The sequence below is a fragment of the Xenopus tropicalis genome, chromosome 4 (assembly GCF_000004195.4).
Source record: "Xenopus tropicalis strain Nigerian chromosome 4, UCB_Xtro_10.0, whole genome shotgun sequence".
Lineage (NCBI taxonomy): Eukaryota > Metazoa > Chordata > Amphibia > Anura > Pipidae > Xenopus > Xenopus tropicalis.
The window spans coordinates 24287477-24303339 of NC_030680.2; the positions used below are offsets into that span (position 1 = coordinate 24287477).

Sequence of the window (15863 nt, forward strand, 5' to 3'; positions counted from 1 at the left end):
ACCTTTTAATGATGTGAAATAAATCTGCTAGTTTCTGTAATTACCCTGTTATATTTAGTCATTCTCAGTACAGGTTTGGGACCTGGGGTTTTCTGGATTAGGGGTCTTTTGGAACTTTATATTTTAAGTCTAGTAAAAAAACCCAATAGGATTGTTTTGCTTCGAACAAAGATCATATCATAGACTCTAAAGAATTATATCTTAGTTGGGATCAAGTACAGGTACTGTTTTATTATTACAGAGAAAAGGGAATAATTTAACCATTAAATAAACCCAATAGGGCTGTTCTGCCCCCAATAAGGGGTAATTATATCTTAGTTGGGATCAAGTACAGGTACTGTTTTATTATTACAGAGAAAAGGGAATCATTTAACCATTAAATAAACCCAATAGGTCTGTTCTGCCCCCAATAAGGGGTAATTATATCTTAGTTGGGATCAAGTAAACACTGAGTCCTTTATCAAAAGAAACACAGGATTTCTTGTCTCCAAAATGTTCTTGGGTTTCTGACTTCCTCTCTCAAAAAAATCCTTTATTCCTGGGGCCAGAGTTGGCACAGCTCTCTCCCTTCTCCTTCCCCCTCCCTTAGGAATGTGTGATCTGAGCTATGTGTGACCAACAGCTAGAGCTGCAGCAGGAAGCTACCAAGACAAAGCTAGAATGGCAGCTGCAATCTTTAACAAATGGATGGAGATTCTAGGGCTGATTTCTTGGATATGATAAAGCTTTCTGCAGGATAGATATATCCTAGGCGGCACTGATGTGGTGAATCTCTTAGCCATAAAATGCCAAAATGACTTTCCCTCTTCTTTAAAGTGATACACTAAAAACTGCTTTTCAACATGTGAATGTACATTAAGTTCCCTAGGTCATTTTGATTATTTTTCACCTGCTTTTGTAATTGTTACAACCTGACTGTCCCTTCTCAGCCTGTCAGTTATAGCTTCTAATGCTAAGGGACTACTGCTGCACAAATATTGCAGCCCCCTCATAGAGGAACATGGGGGGATCTGATAGGTAATGTAAAAGCAGAGACAATGTTGAGATAATGTAAAAAAAAGGGTTTAATGTCTGTATCTCACCACCTATCTGATCCATGCAGTAGGGGTATTCCTCTAAACCCCTGACAGTAGTGTAGGGGTTTTATGGGTGATCAGAGGCACACAAACCTAATATAACCACAGGCAATTCTGTGTCAGCAGGAGTAGTGTAAAGGACCACCACCATTGGTCACTGGAGCAGTAAATACATGTTCTCTGGGCAGATGCATGGACGTTATTTCCTTGGAAGCATAATTTTGATTGTAAAGTTTGGTGGAAGATGAATGATGGGTTCGGGCTGTTTTCTATGGTTTGGGCTAGGCATCCTAGTTCCATTGAAAGCAAACCGCAGAGCTACACCATATAATGACATTCTTTTTGGCAGCAGTTCTGAGCCCAGCCCCCCCCCCCACCCCAAGGAAGAAGTGTAAGATTAACTAACCCCATGCCAGGCTGGATCACCCAACATGCATGTTAAATCTCATTAATACTTTCTAACTGAATAGAAGCAAGTTCCGCTAATCATCTTGCAACTTTAAGAGTAGGTCCTACCAAAGTGATTACAGGCTGTTAAAGAAGCAAATGAAGGTGTCCAAGCATGACAGGGGCTAGACTGTAGACTGAAGATTCATTGATGACGTGTTATGGCTGACGGTATCCCGTTTCTGATTCTGTACGAATGTCTTCTGATATAATTCTCAAAGAAGACATGGCAAAGACCAGCTGCCTTGTCAGTGGTGGCTCATCATAATGTCTTTACCCAACATTTCTTCTCCATCAGTGGTTTGTAACATTCTTATTTTGGCATCTGGCAAGGTAAAGTGTACAAACCACCAGATAAAAAAGAAGATCCTGAAATTGAATGTTGTCATAGTCTATCCAATCAAAATTTACAGCTGTTTTGCAAAAGTGCGGTTGTCTTCTTAGAGACATCAAGTTTTGGGGAGAGCCCTAAGTCATAAAACAAGTAGGTGGGGCTAAAGGGTGGAAATTTATCTTTTGTGAACTTTCTCCTTTGTTTATATTAACAAATTATTTATTTGGTCGTTTTATCCTTTGCTAGATTTTATCATCCAAACCTCAGCATCATCTACTAAAATTGGGGCTTTAGCTTTGCAGCTTTACTGGCTGCAATCTCTGCCCCATGTACTTCCAACTAATGAGTGTGTGTCGTTTATTGCCCACGTGACCCTAATCCTGTCATCATTTGCCAACAGAGCAGAGATTACCGGGGCCCTTGTATCCCCATAGAAGAATGCTGTGTTTGCAATTGAGGAGCAGTTGGGTATGGGCATGTAATGTGACCTGTGTGTCAGTGCTAGGATTGAATAAAATAATGGAGCCTGCGCATAGATTGGGAAGATTCCTTTGCACGTTCTTTTACTCCGGTTAGGGATTTTGTCCCACAACTAGCAATTTGATGACATTTTTTAATATAGAAGGTTGCAAGATGTAGTGTCTGGGACTCCAGAAAGCTGCACAGTAATAAAGAGAACTAAACTCCCTTTGTGCAGAAGCCCCATCATCTGCCCTCCATTGCCCCCCTCCCTCCAAATACCTCCTTCCCCACACAGTCTATTACACAGAGTAGTGCACCTATTTGCAAGCCTGAGATAACAATGTAGAGCAGTGATGTTCCCAGGTGCCAGCTTCTGCCCATTCTGATCCTCTTCAGGTCTTGTAGTGGCAAATTCAAATTACCAGGACTCTAAAGATTCAGTCGAAGCAAGTGGACGGTCAACCAGTAAGGAAGAACTGCCCCGATTGTTGGCATATAACAGCATTTTATGTTTCTAACAAGGATATGGTAAGATATTACAGAATCATCCTTACATTTCGTAACCATTAATCACCTTATTTACCTGTCTTACCCTCGGTGGAATCTATATGACTTAGGGGTATATTTATACTACTGTATTTGAAGCAGTTTGTTTAGCAAATGCAGACGTGGGAATTACTTAAGCAAAAGGAGGCACTTTTCTATGTAATAAACTGCAGGGAGGGAGAGGTGAGGGGGCTTATGGAGGACATTTGTACAAGCATCCTTCCTACACAACTGCTATTCATTTAGACCTTTAAACTTCTCAAAGGGGGGAAAGAGGTGCTTCATATGTTCATATCTCAAAATTGGGTGTTGAGTGGTTAAACCACCAAAAGAGAAAAACTTGCCTCGGGCATAGGGCACCAGAATGTTCCTTACCCTTAGTGCATCATGGTCTACCACCTTTAGTGCTTTGCTGCCATTGAAAATGCAACTTCAGTGTTAATTGGGCAATACCTATTTCTGCCACTGTTATATTATGTAATATGAGAAAAACCTTCATGGCAACCATCTTTCTTGATGGTCCAGTAAACCTTTCCTGAACTTGGTCCTTTTTGGGAGCTTAACCATGGTCTTGTCTTTTGGATAGCACTATCCTGACTAATGTCCTCCCGCTTTAACCAGGGAACCTTCTGTTCTTATCAGTGGACAGTGCTAGTACTAGTAGAACACTGCCTACACTGCACATTTTCAACCAGTTGACTTCTAGCTCTAATACAGTGGTTCCTAAGCTGTGGGCCGGCCACCTGGGGGTCCTGGAACAGTGGCTGTGGGAGGCTCATCCTGAAGGCCAGTTAGGCTTCTGTTTGAGGATGATGCCTATTTGCTCTACTAGATGCTCCTAAAATCTTAGCATGAAGGTCAAGCAGAGTGGGATGTGGGAGCCCTATATATAGTTGGTTCCATGGCTTAGGCTTTTTCATAAGGGCATCATAGCAATATTTGCTCATTAAAGTAAATGGAAATTATTTTTGTGTTACAAGAAATAATTGTGATATTTCTAAGAAATATATTTCAAATATGACTGTAACTGCTGCACTGAAGACGGGGGAATCAAAATCCATTTAAAATGTGTAGGGCCTGGGGCCAAAATAAATTGATCAATTATTGATGTTACAGACAGCATGATGGGGCCAAAATAAAGAAGGCAGATGTAATTGAAACAAAATATTTTCCCTCTACATGCTCCGCCTCTCTCTCAGTGCAAGGAAACTCCTCTCTCGTGCAGTCCTAGACTTCATACTAACAGTGTTTGCTCCCTTCCCTGAAGAACTCAATCATCTGACTTCTTTCTCTTTATTCTGGAATATGGAGCCAGCCATTTATCCAAACAAGCCGAATCTGCCACCTCCAGTGTTTGGAATGCCCCAGGGCAATGATCATCAAAACACCCAGTTAATTGATATCCAGAATGTGTGCAGTGAAGTGACCCAGTCCACTGTCATAACAGCAGGAGAGATTGACCCTCCTGTTAGAGATCACTTGGTATGGTCCATCTTTAACACGGCATACATGAATTTCTGCTGCCTGGGTTTCCTGGCTCTGGTCTTTTCTGTCAAGGTAAGAGGAGAATTCATTCTCACACAGTATTTACAGGCCCAGAAAATTCTATTGTGTAGTCTAGGGCTTTGAGCGGTGCTGTTTCTTGGGCTTACCAATAGAATGGTAACCTGTTATCCAGAAAGCTCCCAATTACAGGATGGCCATCTCCCATAGACTTCAAGAAATTATTGAAATTTTTGCGAATGGTTTTCACTGTAATAATAAACCAGAACCTTGATCCCAACTAAGATATAATTAATCCTTACTGGAGGCAAAACAGTCCTATTGGGCTCATTCTTTCTTTGTTATAGTTCTTAAGCCTCTTTCCAGCTTTCAAATGGGGGTCACTGACCACGACAGTAAAAAGACTATTGCTCTGTGAGGCTACATTTTTATTGTTACTGTTCCTTTTCTATTACTTAACTTTCTATTCAGGCCCTCCTCTATTCATATTCCAGTCTCTTATTCAAAACAATGGCTGGTTGCTAGCAAATGCCAGAGGGGCAGATATGGTAGAGCTTTGCTGGACGACCTGCTCTCTGTAACTCTTCTCTCTCTCTTTATTTTTCTTTGCTTAACAAGTTGTTGTTCAATTTTAGTAGAATTTTTTTTTATCTTGTTGCATTTAATACAGTGATGGGTTGTAAGTTTCTGTTTGCTTGTTTTTTAACACTGAGCCCAAGTTCAGTAGGTCCATGGAAAGCATTTAGCCTGGTCTGGATGTACATAGCATATATTTTTGTGAAATTAAGGGTGATTCATTTCATAGCACAGCCAGACAGCCTTTGTAGTTTGTGCCATGTGGGTCTGTGCTCCAGCAACAAACAGGAAGCCTGACTGGGCCCCCCTGGCTTACTCCCCCGGGGCGCTGTGCAGCTGCAGGCACAATTACCACATGCTTAGTCCTAGGAATTGCCTTCACTAGGCACTGTATGAATGGCCCAAATATATTTTCAATGTTTCATTTAGTTACTATGTTCCCTTACACACCTGGGGGTTCAAGGAGGAGGCCCTAATGTCTACAGTCCTCTCCAATAAAAACATTATAAGGCCTGTGGCACTTAAGACTTGTGGCAGTTCTCGAAAATGTAATCCACTCATCATTCATCACTGGGGTTTATTGTTATGGGACTGGCAACTGGCATTGGGACCGATCAGGGGTGTAACTGGATGGGCCAGGGGAAGAATGATGGGGTACAGGTATGGGATCCCTTATCCGGAAACCCATTATCCAGGAAGTTCCGAACTACGTAAAGGCCATCCCCATAGATTCCATTCTAAGCAAATAATTCTGATTTTTAAAAATGATTTCCTTTTTCTCTGTAATAATAAAACAGTACCTGTACTTGATCCCAACTAAGATATAATTTATTGGGGGCAGAACAGCCCCATACTTGATTATTAAATGAGTAATAATTACCTGTACTTGATCCCAACTAAGATATAATTAATTCCTAAATGATTCCCTTTTCTCTGTAATAATAAAACAGTACCCTTCCCTTTTCTCTGTAATAATAAAACAGTACCTGTACTTGATCCCAACTAAGATATAATTAATCCTACAGAAAGACCCCTTATCTGGAAAACCCCAGGCATTTTGGATAACAGGTCCCATACCTGTATAGGGAAAAATCGCTAAATCACAGCTGTGAGTCATGGGTAGAAGGAAAAACAGGACTGTAGTTTTATAGGAAGCTGGTAGGGCTGTGATTGGTTAGCTTGTATTCATACTGATACAAGATATGGAGATCCAAATTACGGAAAGATGCCTTATCTGGAAAACCCCAGGTCCCGAGCATTCTGGATAATAGGTCCCATACTTGTATTACAAATTTCCCAACAAATACATGCTATATTTACTGCTACATACTCCAGTAAGTACATCTACTGGCCAGGCCCGGACTGGGAATCAAAATAGGCCCCGGCATTTCCAGTACACAGAGGCCCAAACAGCCCCCACAGGCCCAATAAATAGTGACTGTCTATGGCACCTTACAGCAGCCCCTCTGGCATTTGCCAGTCCAGGTCTGGTACTAGCCATGACCTTAGCTGGTGATTTAGGTTTCCCTGCCATTGGACAACTCCAATCAATCTATAACCAGTGCAGGATAGAGAAGCAAACTTTACCAGGGGGCCAGGGACACATGCCCCAAACCTTTAGCAAAGGGAGTGAGAATTCCCAAATGTAAGAAATTGGCTGGCATTGAAAATGAAGATAAGGTACAGTGAAAAATATAGACTATTCATAGAGGTGACGTTTAGAAAAAATGTATGTTTGTTCATATGAAATGATATGGTTGTTATTAGGGATAAGCACATATTTTTTCAGCTGGTAGTTTTGAGGTGAAATTTGCAGTTTTGCTTTTTAGTTAATTTGGGCTATAATTTCACCCTGCAGGAAAAATCCTCCCAATTGACGTCATTGATTTTCCCCTTCCCTCCCACATCTGCTGCTCCCTGGAGAGGCAAATATATTTACCATAGTGCATGATTAATGGATTCATTAAAAGCAGGTTTCCGTCAAACCGATTTGGAGACATTTTGCCTGAGCTACTGGGAGAAGGGATACCTGGCTGGAATGATTAAGGGGGTGTAAGCTAAAGCTATAGAGGAAGCAGAACCCATGGAAGAGATACACCTCCCAGTAGTATTAGAAACATTAAATTCAAACTTCCTGTCTTAATACATTTTCTACTACATTCCCACCTCTTGGGCCTGGGAAAACCTATTCATTTCTGTGAATAAACTTTCATTTTAGCCTCACTTTATCCACATGTTGAGCCATTAGTCCCTGCCAATGCACTTCTTTCTGAAATATAGAACGGCAGAGATATTTCTTTCAGGGGGCAATGAGGTTTGTCCCACAAGCCCCTATAACACTCTGCATTCATATTTGCAGATTTGTACATTCCCAGGAAGGGGCTGACTGCAAATCAGGAAATATCTTTAGTGAGGAGAAACAGATGGTATAGAGATAGGAAATAGAGGGCAGGGTAAGGGAAAAAGAGAGGGAAAAGGATCCTGTCAGTTTTGGTCATGGTTCCAAAATGTATGTTCTGGTACATTTATTATAACATGGCAGGTAAGGCTGGCCTGCTCTATACTTGCTCTCAGCTTAGGCAGGAAGTGGGAAACATGAATTGTAGGGACCCATAGGGTTAAATGGCCCCTATGGCTTTAAATCCCTACAGGTTCAGTTCCCTTAGTTGCTGGGCAGAAGGGAATGTATCTAAGCGTGCTATTGGCTAGCAGGGATGGTGACCACTTCCTGCCTCACTTTGGTATAGTGCTGGGAAAGGAGTGGCACCTTCCTCTTTGCTTCCACCTGAGGAACAGGGTGAATTTGCTGTGGGCCCAGGCCCAGTTGAAGTCGGGGAACAGGGCCCTGTGAATGAGGCATTAGATAGGGGCAGGTGTAGCTCCCTGTATAGTACCGCTGTAGGGGTGTAAGGCAGTTAGGGCTGAGCTAGAAAGAGCAGTACTGAGCCCCTATATAGGCTCCCAGGCCATATTGCCTGTAGTGTAGGGGTCCCAGTGACTAGGGAATCAGGATAGAGAATTCCCTGAGGGGATCCACTATGGGGTGTGTATTACACTCTTTATGTGGTGCTGCCTGTACCACTGGCCTCTGAGAAGCTGTATTTTGTATTGCATTTGTATTATTTTGTTGTTTGCAAGAAACTGTGGCGCCCTCTGTTTTTATTTTTCTGCATATCAGCAAGAGAGGTGTAGTTGCACAACACCCTCACCTTCCCCTTCCACTTAGCGAAGGCCCATTCTGGGTGAGAGAGTCCAGTGTAACCCAAGTTCTACTGGTACTAGTCCGGGAAGGCAGCTATTGAGCTGAAACAGAGGTTACAGAATCATAAGACAAATGGCAAAACAGTATGAATGCCCTTAACCAAAATGTCCACACAAGCAGAGGCTACTACAGCAAGAAACAAAGTTTAGCACTAGTTTCTTATTACACAGTTTTACAGCAGTAATGGTCTAACCTTGGATTTACACCACCTCATTACAAGGTGTTTACACTAGAAATTGCAGCAAGAGAAGAGTCACACCTGGAATTTAGTTTCCTAGAAAGCAGAAAGACAGGACAGTGATTGGTTAACCTGTATGCATACTTAATAGTGAATGTTCTGCCAAAGGGAGTAGTAAAAGTAACTGTTACTAATGACAGCACCAAAACTAACACCAAGGGGCGCTGTAGAGAGGTTTAGGCTGAAATGAGAGCTGGGGGTGTCTCTTTAGTCTCACTCAGGAAATCATAATAATATTGACTGAAATCCAGTACTACTTTGGGTCCCCATTTCGAACCCTTATACATTTTTCTCTTTTCATCTTATATTAGTATTCCCTCACTTTTCCTTTATTTTCTTCACCATTTGCTATTTCTTCTCCCCTTTCCTTCCCCCATTCTGTTAATATCCACAACCTATCTTTTCCCCTCTCCCTTATAATGCTCACTGCTGCTCCTTAAATGAGGGTAACTGACCCCAGAAGCCTATTGCTCTTTGATGCTACAATTTTATTGTTATATTTTCACTTATCTTTCTATTCAGGCCTCTCCTATTCATATTCCAATGTGTCACTCACCTCCTTGCTTGGTTGCTAGGGTAATTTTGACAACAGCAACCAGACAGCTGCTAAAATTCCAAACTGGAGAGCTGCTCACCAAAAAGCTTAATAATTCATAAACCGCACATAATAATAAAAGAAGACCAATTGCAAATTGTCTCAGAATATCAACAGGGGATTAGCTGCACGACAGGGAATCAGTGAGGTTGACAAGAAGGGAAGTAAGAGAAAGGGGCGGGACTTCAGGGTTTTAGAGTACACCCGAAAGGTATGCTTAATATATTATTATAGTTCTTCCTCAGTTATAAGCAATGTATTATCAATTTCAACAATGTACAAAATGAAGGTATATGTCACCTTTAACAATTGTGCTTTGATTATTTACATTTTCTTAAACATTGGCCTATTCACTGTAGTCACTGCTTTTTTCCTGTTCAGTATGAATACAAGCTAGCCAATCACAGTCCTGTTATTCCTTCTGCCCATGGCTCACAGCTGGATCCTTTGTGCTTTGCCACAAGCAAAGTGATTTAGTGATTTTCCCCTATACAGGTATGGGACCTGTTATCCAGAATGCTCGGGACCTGGGGTTTTCCGTAATTTGGATCTCCATAAATCTGCTAAAAAAAACATTTTAATATTGAATAAACCTAATAGGATTATTTTGCCTCCAATAAGGATTAATTATATCTTAGTTGGGATCAAGTACAAGGAACTGTATTATTACAGAGAAAAGGGAATCATTTAACCATTAAATAAACCCAATAGGGCTGTTCTGTCCCAATAAGGGGTAATTATATCTTAGTTGGATCAAGTACAGGTACTGTTTTAATTATTACAGAGAAAAGGAATCATTTAACCATTAAATAAACCCAATAGGGCTGTTCTGCCCCCCAATAAGGGGTAATTATATCTTAGTTGGGATCAAGTACAGTACTGTTTTATTATTACAGAGAAAAGGGAATCATTTAACCATTAAATAAACCCAATAGGGCTGTTCTGCCCCAATAAGGGGTAATTATATCTTAGTTGGATCAAAGTACAGGTACTGTTTTATTATTACAGAGAAAGGGAATATTTAACCATTAAATAACCCAATAGGGGCTGTTCTGCCCCCCAATAAGCGGTAATTATATCTTAGTTGGATCAAGTACAGGTACTGTTTTATTATTACAGAGAAAGGGAAATCATTTAAACCATTAAATAAACCCAATAGGGCTGTTCTCCCCCCAATAAGGGGTAATTATATCTTAGTTGGGATCAAGTCAGGACTGTTTTATTATTACAGAGAAAAGGGAAATCATTTTTAAAAATTAGAATTAGTTGCTTATAATGGAGTCTATGGGAGATGGCCTTTCTGTAAATTGAAACTTTCTGGATGATCTTTCTGAATAACGGGTTTCCGGATAAGGGATCCCATACCTGTACCTTGTGTTAAAAAAATAAATTTTTGTCTAATGTTTTTGTTCTGCTGATAATCTCTCTCCTTTTGCCCTTTTGTTGCAGTCTCGGGATTGTAAGAATGCTGGAAACAAAGAAAGGGCAATGAGTTATGCGTCCACAGCCCGTGGGTTGAACATCGCCGCCACCATATTGTCCATCCTCATAGTTATAATACAAATTATTGTCCTGGTGGTTTATTTATGTACACGCAGATGATGATTCCTTAGCCAGGTTCCTCAGTTGGTAATAAAGCCAGATGGGATGATGCGGTTCTGTACCCACTTTTCTACAAGTGCTACCTTCTTACTCCTTCTCCGAGGCCACAAATAGACATAGACCTTTATAGTATAACCAATGTTATTGCTTCCCGCTCCTTGTAGTTCTGATGTAGAATGGGCTAGACTCTGTTCTGTGAACAATGATATACTTTTATATTAAAGAATGCTTTTGTATTATATTTCTTACCCATGGTATTTGGTACTCCATGAATGAACGTGAAGAACATTGCTAACAAAACAAATAGCTCACAATGAGGGACATTTATCAACACTGGGCAAATTCGACATTGGGCAGTAGCCCATAACAGCCCCCTAGATTCTAAGGTCTACTGAGCAGGGGACTCTTGTGTCAGTATTTTTGTGATCTATAAGTTCAATTCATGCAGCCATGCATTGTACAGTGCTGCAGGCTATGTTGGCGATAGTACTTATACCTATTGTACACAGCATGCCAGTGCCCTGAACATTCCATTGAACAAGTAAAAACATTGTCCTGACTAGATAATCTTATAACCAGGCTATGCCATGCCCAGAATGTGCCATTGCCAAGAACATTCCTTTGAACATATGAAAGCATTTTCTTGACTACATGTCAGAATGGCTGGTTGAAGTAGCTGGCAGTGGCCTATGCGCTGATTATTACCAATGGGCAGATATAACAGAGGCTTGATGGCACTGAGGATAATGTGCAAAATGAAGCAGGGTGATACAATGAGGATATGGCAGGTTATTGTAACAAGGAGCAGGCAGAAGCAGGTCCATATAACAGGCAATATTGGGGCATGCTGCAGGCAGACAAAAGGCCAAGATACCGGAAGATGGCAGCCAAGTCAAAGTCCAAATAACCAGAATGTGGAGGAAATGGGGCAGGAACTTACTCACAGGATTCAAGATTCAGGTGGCTTGATCACAGGGGAAAAACTAAATGATCCAGCATTGGGCTAGAGAAAGAGGCAGGCTAATAAGCCTCTTAATAACAGAAGTGCTTAAAGGTCTATGTAGATGATTCTTATGTGAAAAAGACTAACACTGATTAGCCAAATGCCTCCTGTGGCTCACTCAGAAGGAGAAGCGGCTAGTAAGCAACATGTCCTTGTGCTAGACCAGTCAGTTCTAGCATTAGATAACCCAGAGCATAACCATGTCCAGATCATGCCAGTGTCTAGATGTCTAAAATTTACAAAAGAATTCAACTGACCTAAACATATAAATGCATTTTTCTAACTAGGTCATTTCTATCCCCAAAGCATGTTTGTGCCCAGTGTCTAGAGCACTCTGATGATCTGAATATATAAAAGAATGCTCCTAACTAACTAATGTTCATGTCAAGAAATTTCACCCTGACAATATTCTGTATTAAATATTGAATCACTTTCCTTACTAAATAAAATTTTTTTGCCCAGAACATGCTCTTATCCATTGCACAAAGCATATGAACCGGAGTATTCTTATGCCCAGAGCATGCCACTGCCAAGAGCATTAAATTGATCTTAACATAACATTTTCCTGACTAGGTAAATATTCTACCCAGTACATGCTTTTGACAAGACCATGCCAGTGCCAAGGGCATGAATATGTCCAAAACATTCCATTGATGTGAACTATTACAAGCAGTTTTGACAAGATATAATAGTGCCCAGACCATGCTAGTTCCCAGAGCATTCTGAACATAGCAATGCATTTTCCCAACTAGATATATTTTCTATAGGCAGGGGCCCATAGCATACAAGTTTCCAGAATATTCCATTAACCTGGACTCTTACAAGCAATCTGGTGATAATACTTTTTTGTCCAGAGCATGCCAGTGCCCAAAGGAGTTTGTTGAACATAAAAAAAGTTTTTCTTACTACATTTTCTATCCATAAAATGCCTATACTCACAACTTGCCATCTCGCATAGCATTAAGGTTTTCAGACCATTTCATTGACCCAAACTATTACAAGCTATTTGGGCATTTTAATGATAAGATATTCTTCAGAGCATTCCTTTGACCTCAGCATACAAATACCTTTTTCTGACTAGAAACATTTTTTACTGAAAGCATGCTTATACTTAGAGCATGCTGGTGCCCAAGGCATGCAATTTTCCAAAAAGTTCTATTACATGCATTCTTGTGTCCACAGCATGCCAGCACCCAGAGCATTCTGTTAAACTTAACATGGTTATGCATTTTCCAGACTAAATACATTTTCTACCTAGAGAATGTAAATGTCCAGAACATTCCATTGACCTGAACTATTACAAGCATTTCTGTGATGAGATATTCTTGTGTCCATAACATGCCAGTGCCCAGAGCATGGAAGTCACCAGAATATTTTATTGAAATTTCCTATTATAAGAATTTTGATGATAAGAAATCATAGCATGCCAGTGCCCAGAGCATTCCATTGACCTTAACACAGAACATAGAAGTTATAGATATATTCAAGGCATCCGGTATAATGACACCATGCAGTATCCATTTAAAAATGCACAATAAAAACTTACAATATAATGAATGTCAGATTAAGAATTATACCTTGAAAAATCAAATCGTTCTTATTTATGCAAATATATTTAGTTTTTATGACGGCTATTACATTTTCCCAAATGAATGATGACATTCAAACTTAAGGAAACATGAATAGTACGACCCCATGTGGCCGTTTTGCATACTGTGCTTCTAAAATGCAGACTAAATGCAGTTATTCAGTAAAACTAATAAGTAATACTCTGAAAAAATGTAGGTCATTTCAAGCAGCTTAGCCCTTATTGCCCATGTCCAGTCTTTGGTTATAAATAGGGGTATATATAGTTAAATGTATTGGCTAACATGGAGTCAATTTTCTTTGCTTTAGCAACTTACTTGCACTGAGTTAATCGGATGCTAATACCATTATTGGCATTGCGGGACAAAAGTGACACCATTTTGCACATAAATGCACTAAAAACTTCTACTGGACAGCAGTGAAAGTGGGTCAAATAGACACAATAGCTGCTGACAAGGGCTAGGGGTTTTATGGGGTTCATTTCCACTGAATATGTAACCTACGGTTTGGGAATTTAAAAAAAAATATATATTTTTTAATTTAATTGTAAAGACATAGACTTGCATTGTTGTTTTGCATTTTTTTTTATGTTAACACTATATTTATTCTGCAGAAAGATTTACCATACCTGAGTAAACAGCCCTAGAAGCTTTCTCTGTTTGTTTACGATAGCAGCTGCCATTTTAGCTTGGTCTCAGTAGCTGCAGATCTGGGTGCTGGTAGCTCAGATTAGAACACAGTTGGGAGGGGGAGAGAGTTGAGATGGGAGGGGGAGGAGGAAAAGGGAGGAGAAGAGAAGAGCAAACTGAGCAGGCTCATGTCATGCCCTGAAAGATTTTTCTGAAAGAAGAAAGTTTGACACAGAAGAACATGTGTACACAAAAGAAGACAAGAAATCCTGTGTTTCTTTTGATAGAGGACTCAGTGCAGCATTTCTGTGAGTGCTTATGGCTGTATTTACATAGACCTTTTCTGATAAAGCTTACTTAGTTTTTTTTACCTTTCCTTCTCCTTTAATAAAGTTCTCTTTTTTGTTGGCCTTTATGAATCAGTAGGTCGACAAGATTTTGTAGTCTCTCACAAGTTGGTAACTCATAGAGAACAATGGGTTTGGAATTATTTTAGCTGAAGAACACTTTTTTTTACAAAAAATAATGGAGAACATAAATGAATAAATGAGTCAATTGTTTAAACTTTAGAAGGGCAGGTATCATGCTTCGTAAGTGTTCAGAATGAGAAAATAATGTGTTCAATGTCTCCTACTCCAATTGCAAGAACAAAGAGCTAGATGAATACAGAGCATTGAACTATGTTTTTGAAGAACCGATCCCTGATAATCCTATATAATAATCCTGATAATCCTATATCCAACGTAATAGGTTCCACTATGGCATTCTGTGCCCCATTTCTCTCTCCCTCCATTTTCTTTCTCTCCACCCTCTAGTCTATATAAACATATATATCTACACAATTCATTTCTCTCTCACTCTCCATACATATAGAGGGGGATATAAATATATAGGTAATGCATGTTTCCACACTTCATAGAGGCACACTCTTTCACCCAAGGTCCAAAAGAGACCAAGAGCTTATAACGAAAGTTACATATGTATATATTTATTTATTCATATATAAAAAGAGTCCAACGTATGTGATGCACACTGAACTTAAATAGATTAATATGAAAGGTGCGTAGTACTCAAGATAAATATTGTCTTAGCTTTTGTTGAGCAGCTTTGCAGCTTGGAATTTCAGCAGCTATCTGGTTGCTAGGGCCCAATTTAACCTGGCAACCAGGAAGTGGTTTGATAGAGAAAGAGTAATATAAATAGAAGAGGGACTAAATAGAAAGATAAGTAATGAAAATTAACAATAACAATAAAATTGTAGCCTCACAGAAAAGGAGTTTTCTGTATTGTGGGGGGTCAGTGACCCCTATTTCAAAGAGTGAGAAGAGGAAGACGGTATTCGGCCAAATCCCAAAAAAGATTCTGTGCACCCCTATTCTTTTTATATATTTGTATATAATACACAATGTAAATTATATCCTTATTAATGGTGCTTAGTGATGTCATCAGTTATAAACAGTGCTCAGGGTCGGACTGGACTGCCAGGGCTCAGACCTGATCCTCTTCGCTGTCCCCCGGCCGCTGGTGTCCCTCCCCTGATGCACTGAAAGTAAGTTTATTGCTCAGGGGAGGGTGTCAGGTGGGGACCCCTGCGGGAGTTAGGGGGGCATGGAGGGGGCCCGTGGGGGGGGGTGCGGGGCTCCTGGGGCCGGTGCTTAGTAATGTAGTTTATATCACATGACTCACTGAAACTTGTGTATTATAATAAATAATGCACCTCCTGTTGTAAAATACGAGGATATTAGAAGTCACCTCAGAATTCCATGACCTGTATAAAAGCCCTTGGCCTTGTGCCTTTATATGGTCATGAAACTCCTTGTTGACTTATAATGTCCTTATATTTTACACTAGGGGGGAACATTATTCACTATATATTGTAATAAAGTACAAGCTATAGCACTCATGTTGCACTAGTAGCACTAGTTTTCCAGTGAAAGGTATATACACAATAGTGTGTAAGTATCTGGTAGGCAAACAAACAAACAACAAACTTATAGTTCAAC

General features: G+C 40.1%; 1 protein-coding gene across 1 annotated transcript; it reads left to right on the forward strand.

Annotated features, from left to right (window-relative positions):
* The first annotated feature begins 1474 nt into the window (after window positions 1–1474).
* LOC100486048 (interferon-induced transmembrane protein 1) lies at window positions 1475–10882 on the forward strand. The gene is made up of 2 exons (XM_002937643.5): window positions 1475–4422; window positions 10489–10882. Exons 1-2 carry the CDS (start codon window positions 4045–4047, stop codon window positions 10639–10641), a joined length of 531 nt encoding a protein of 176 aa, XP_002937689.2. The 5' UTR covers window positions 1475–4044; the 3' UTR covers window positions 10642–10882.
* Window positions 10883–15863: the final 4981 nt, after the last annotated feature.

Excerpts from the sequence above, each read along its gene's own strand:
- LOC100486048 (XM_002937643.5), top strand. The coding sequence starts at position 4,045 with ATGCTCCGCCTCTCTCTCAGTGCAAGGAAACTCCTCTCTCGTGCAGTC. Across the intron at positions 4,423-10,488 it reads CTCTGGTCTTTTCTGTCAAG|TCTCGGGATTGTAAGAATGC; the intron begins GTAAGAGGAGAA and ends CTTTTGTTGCAG.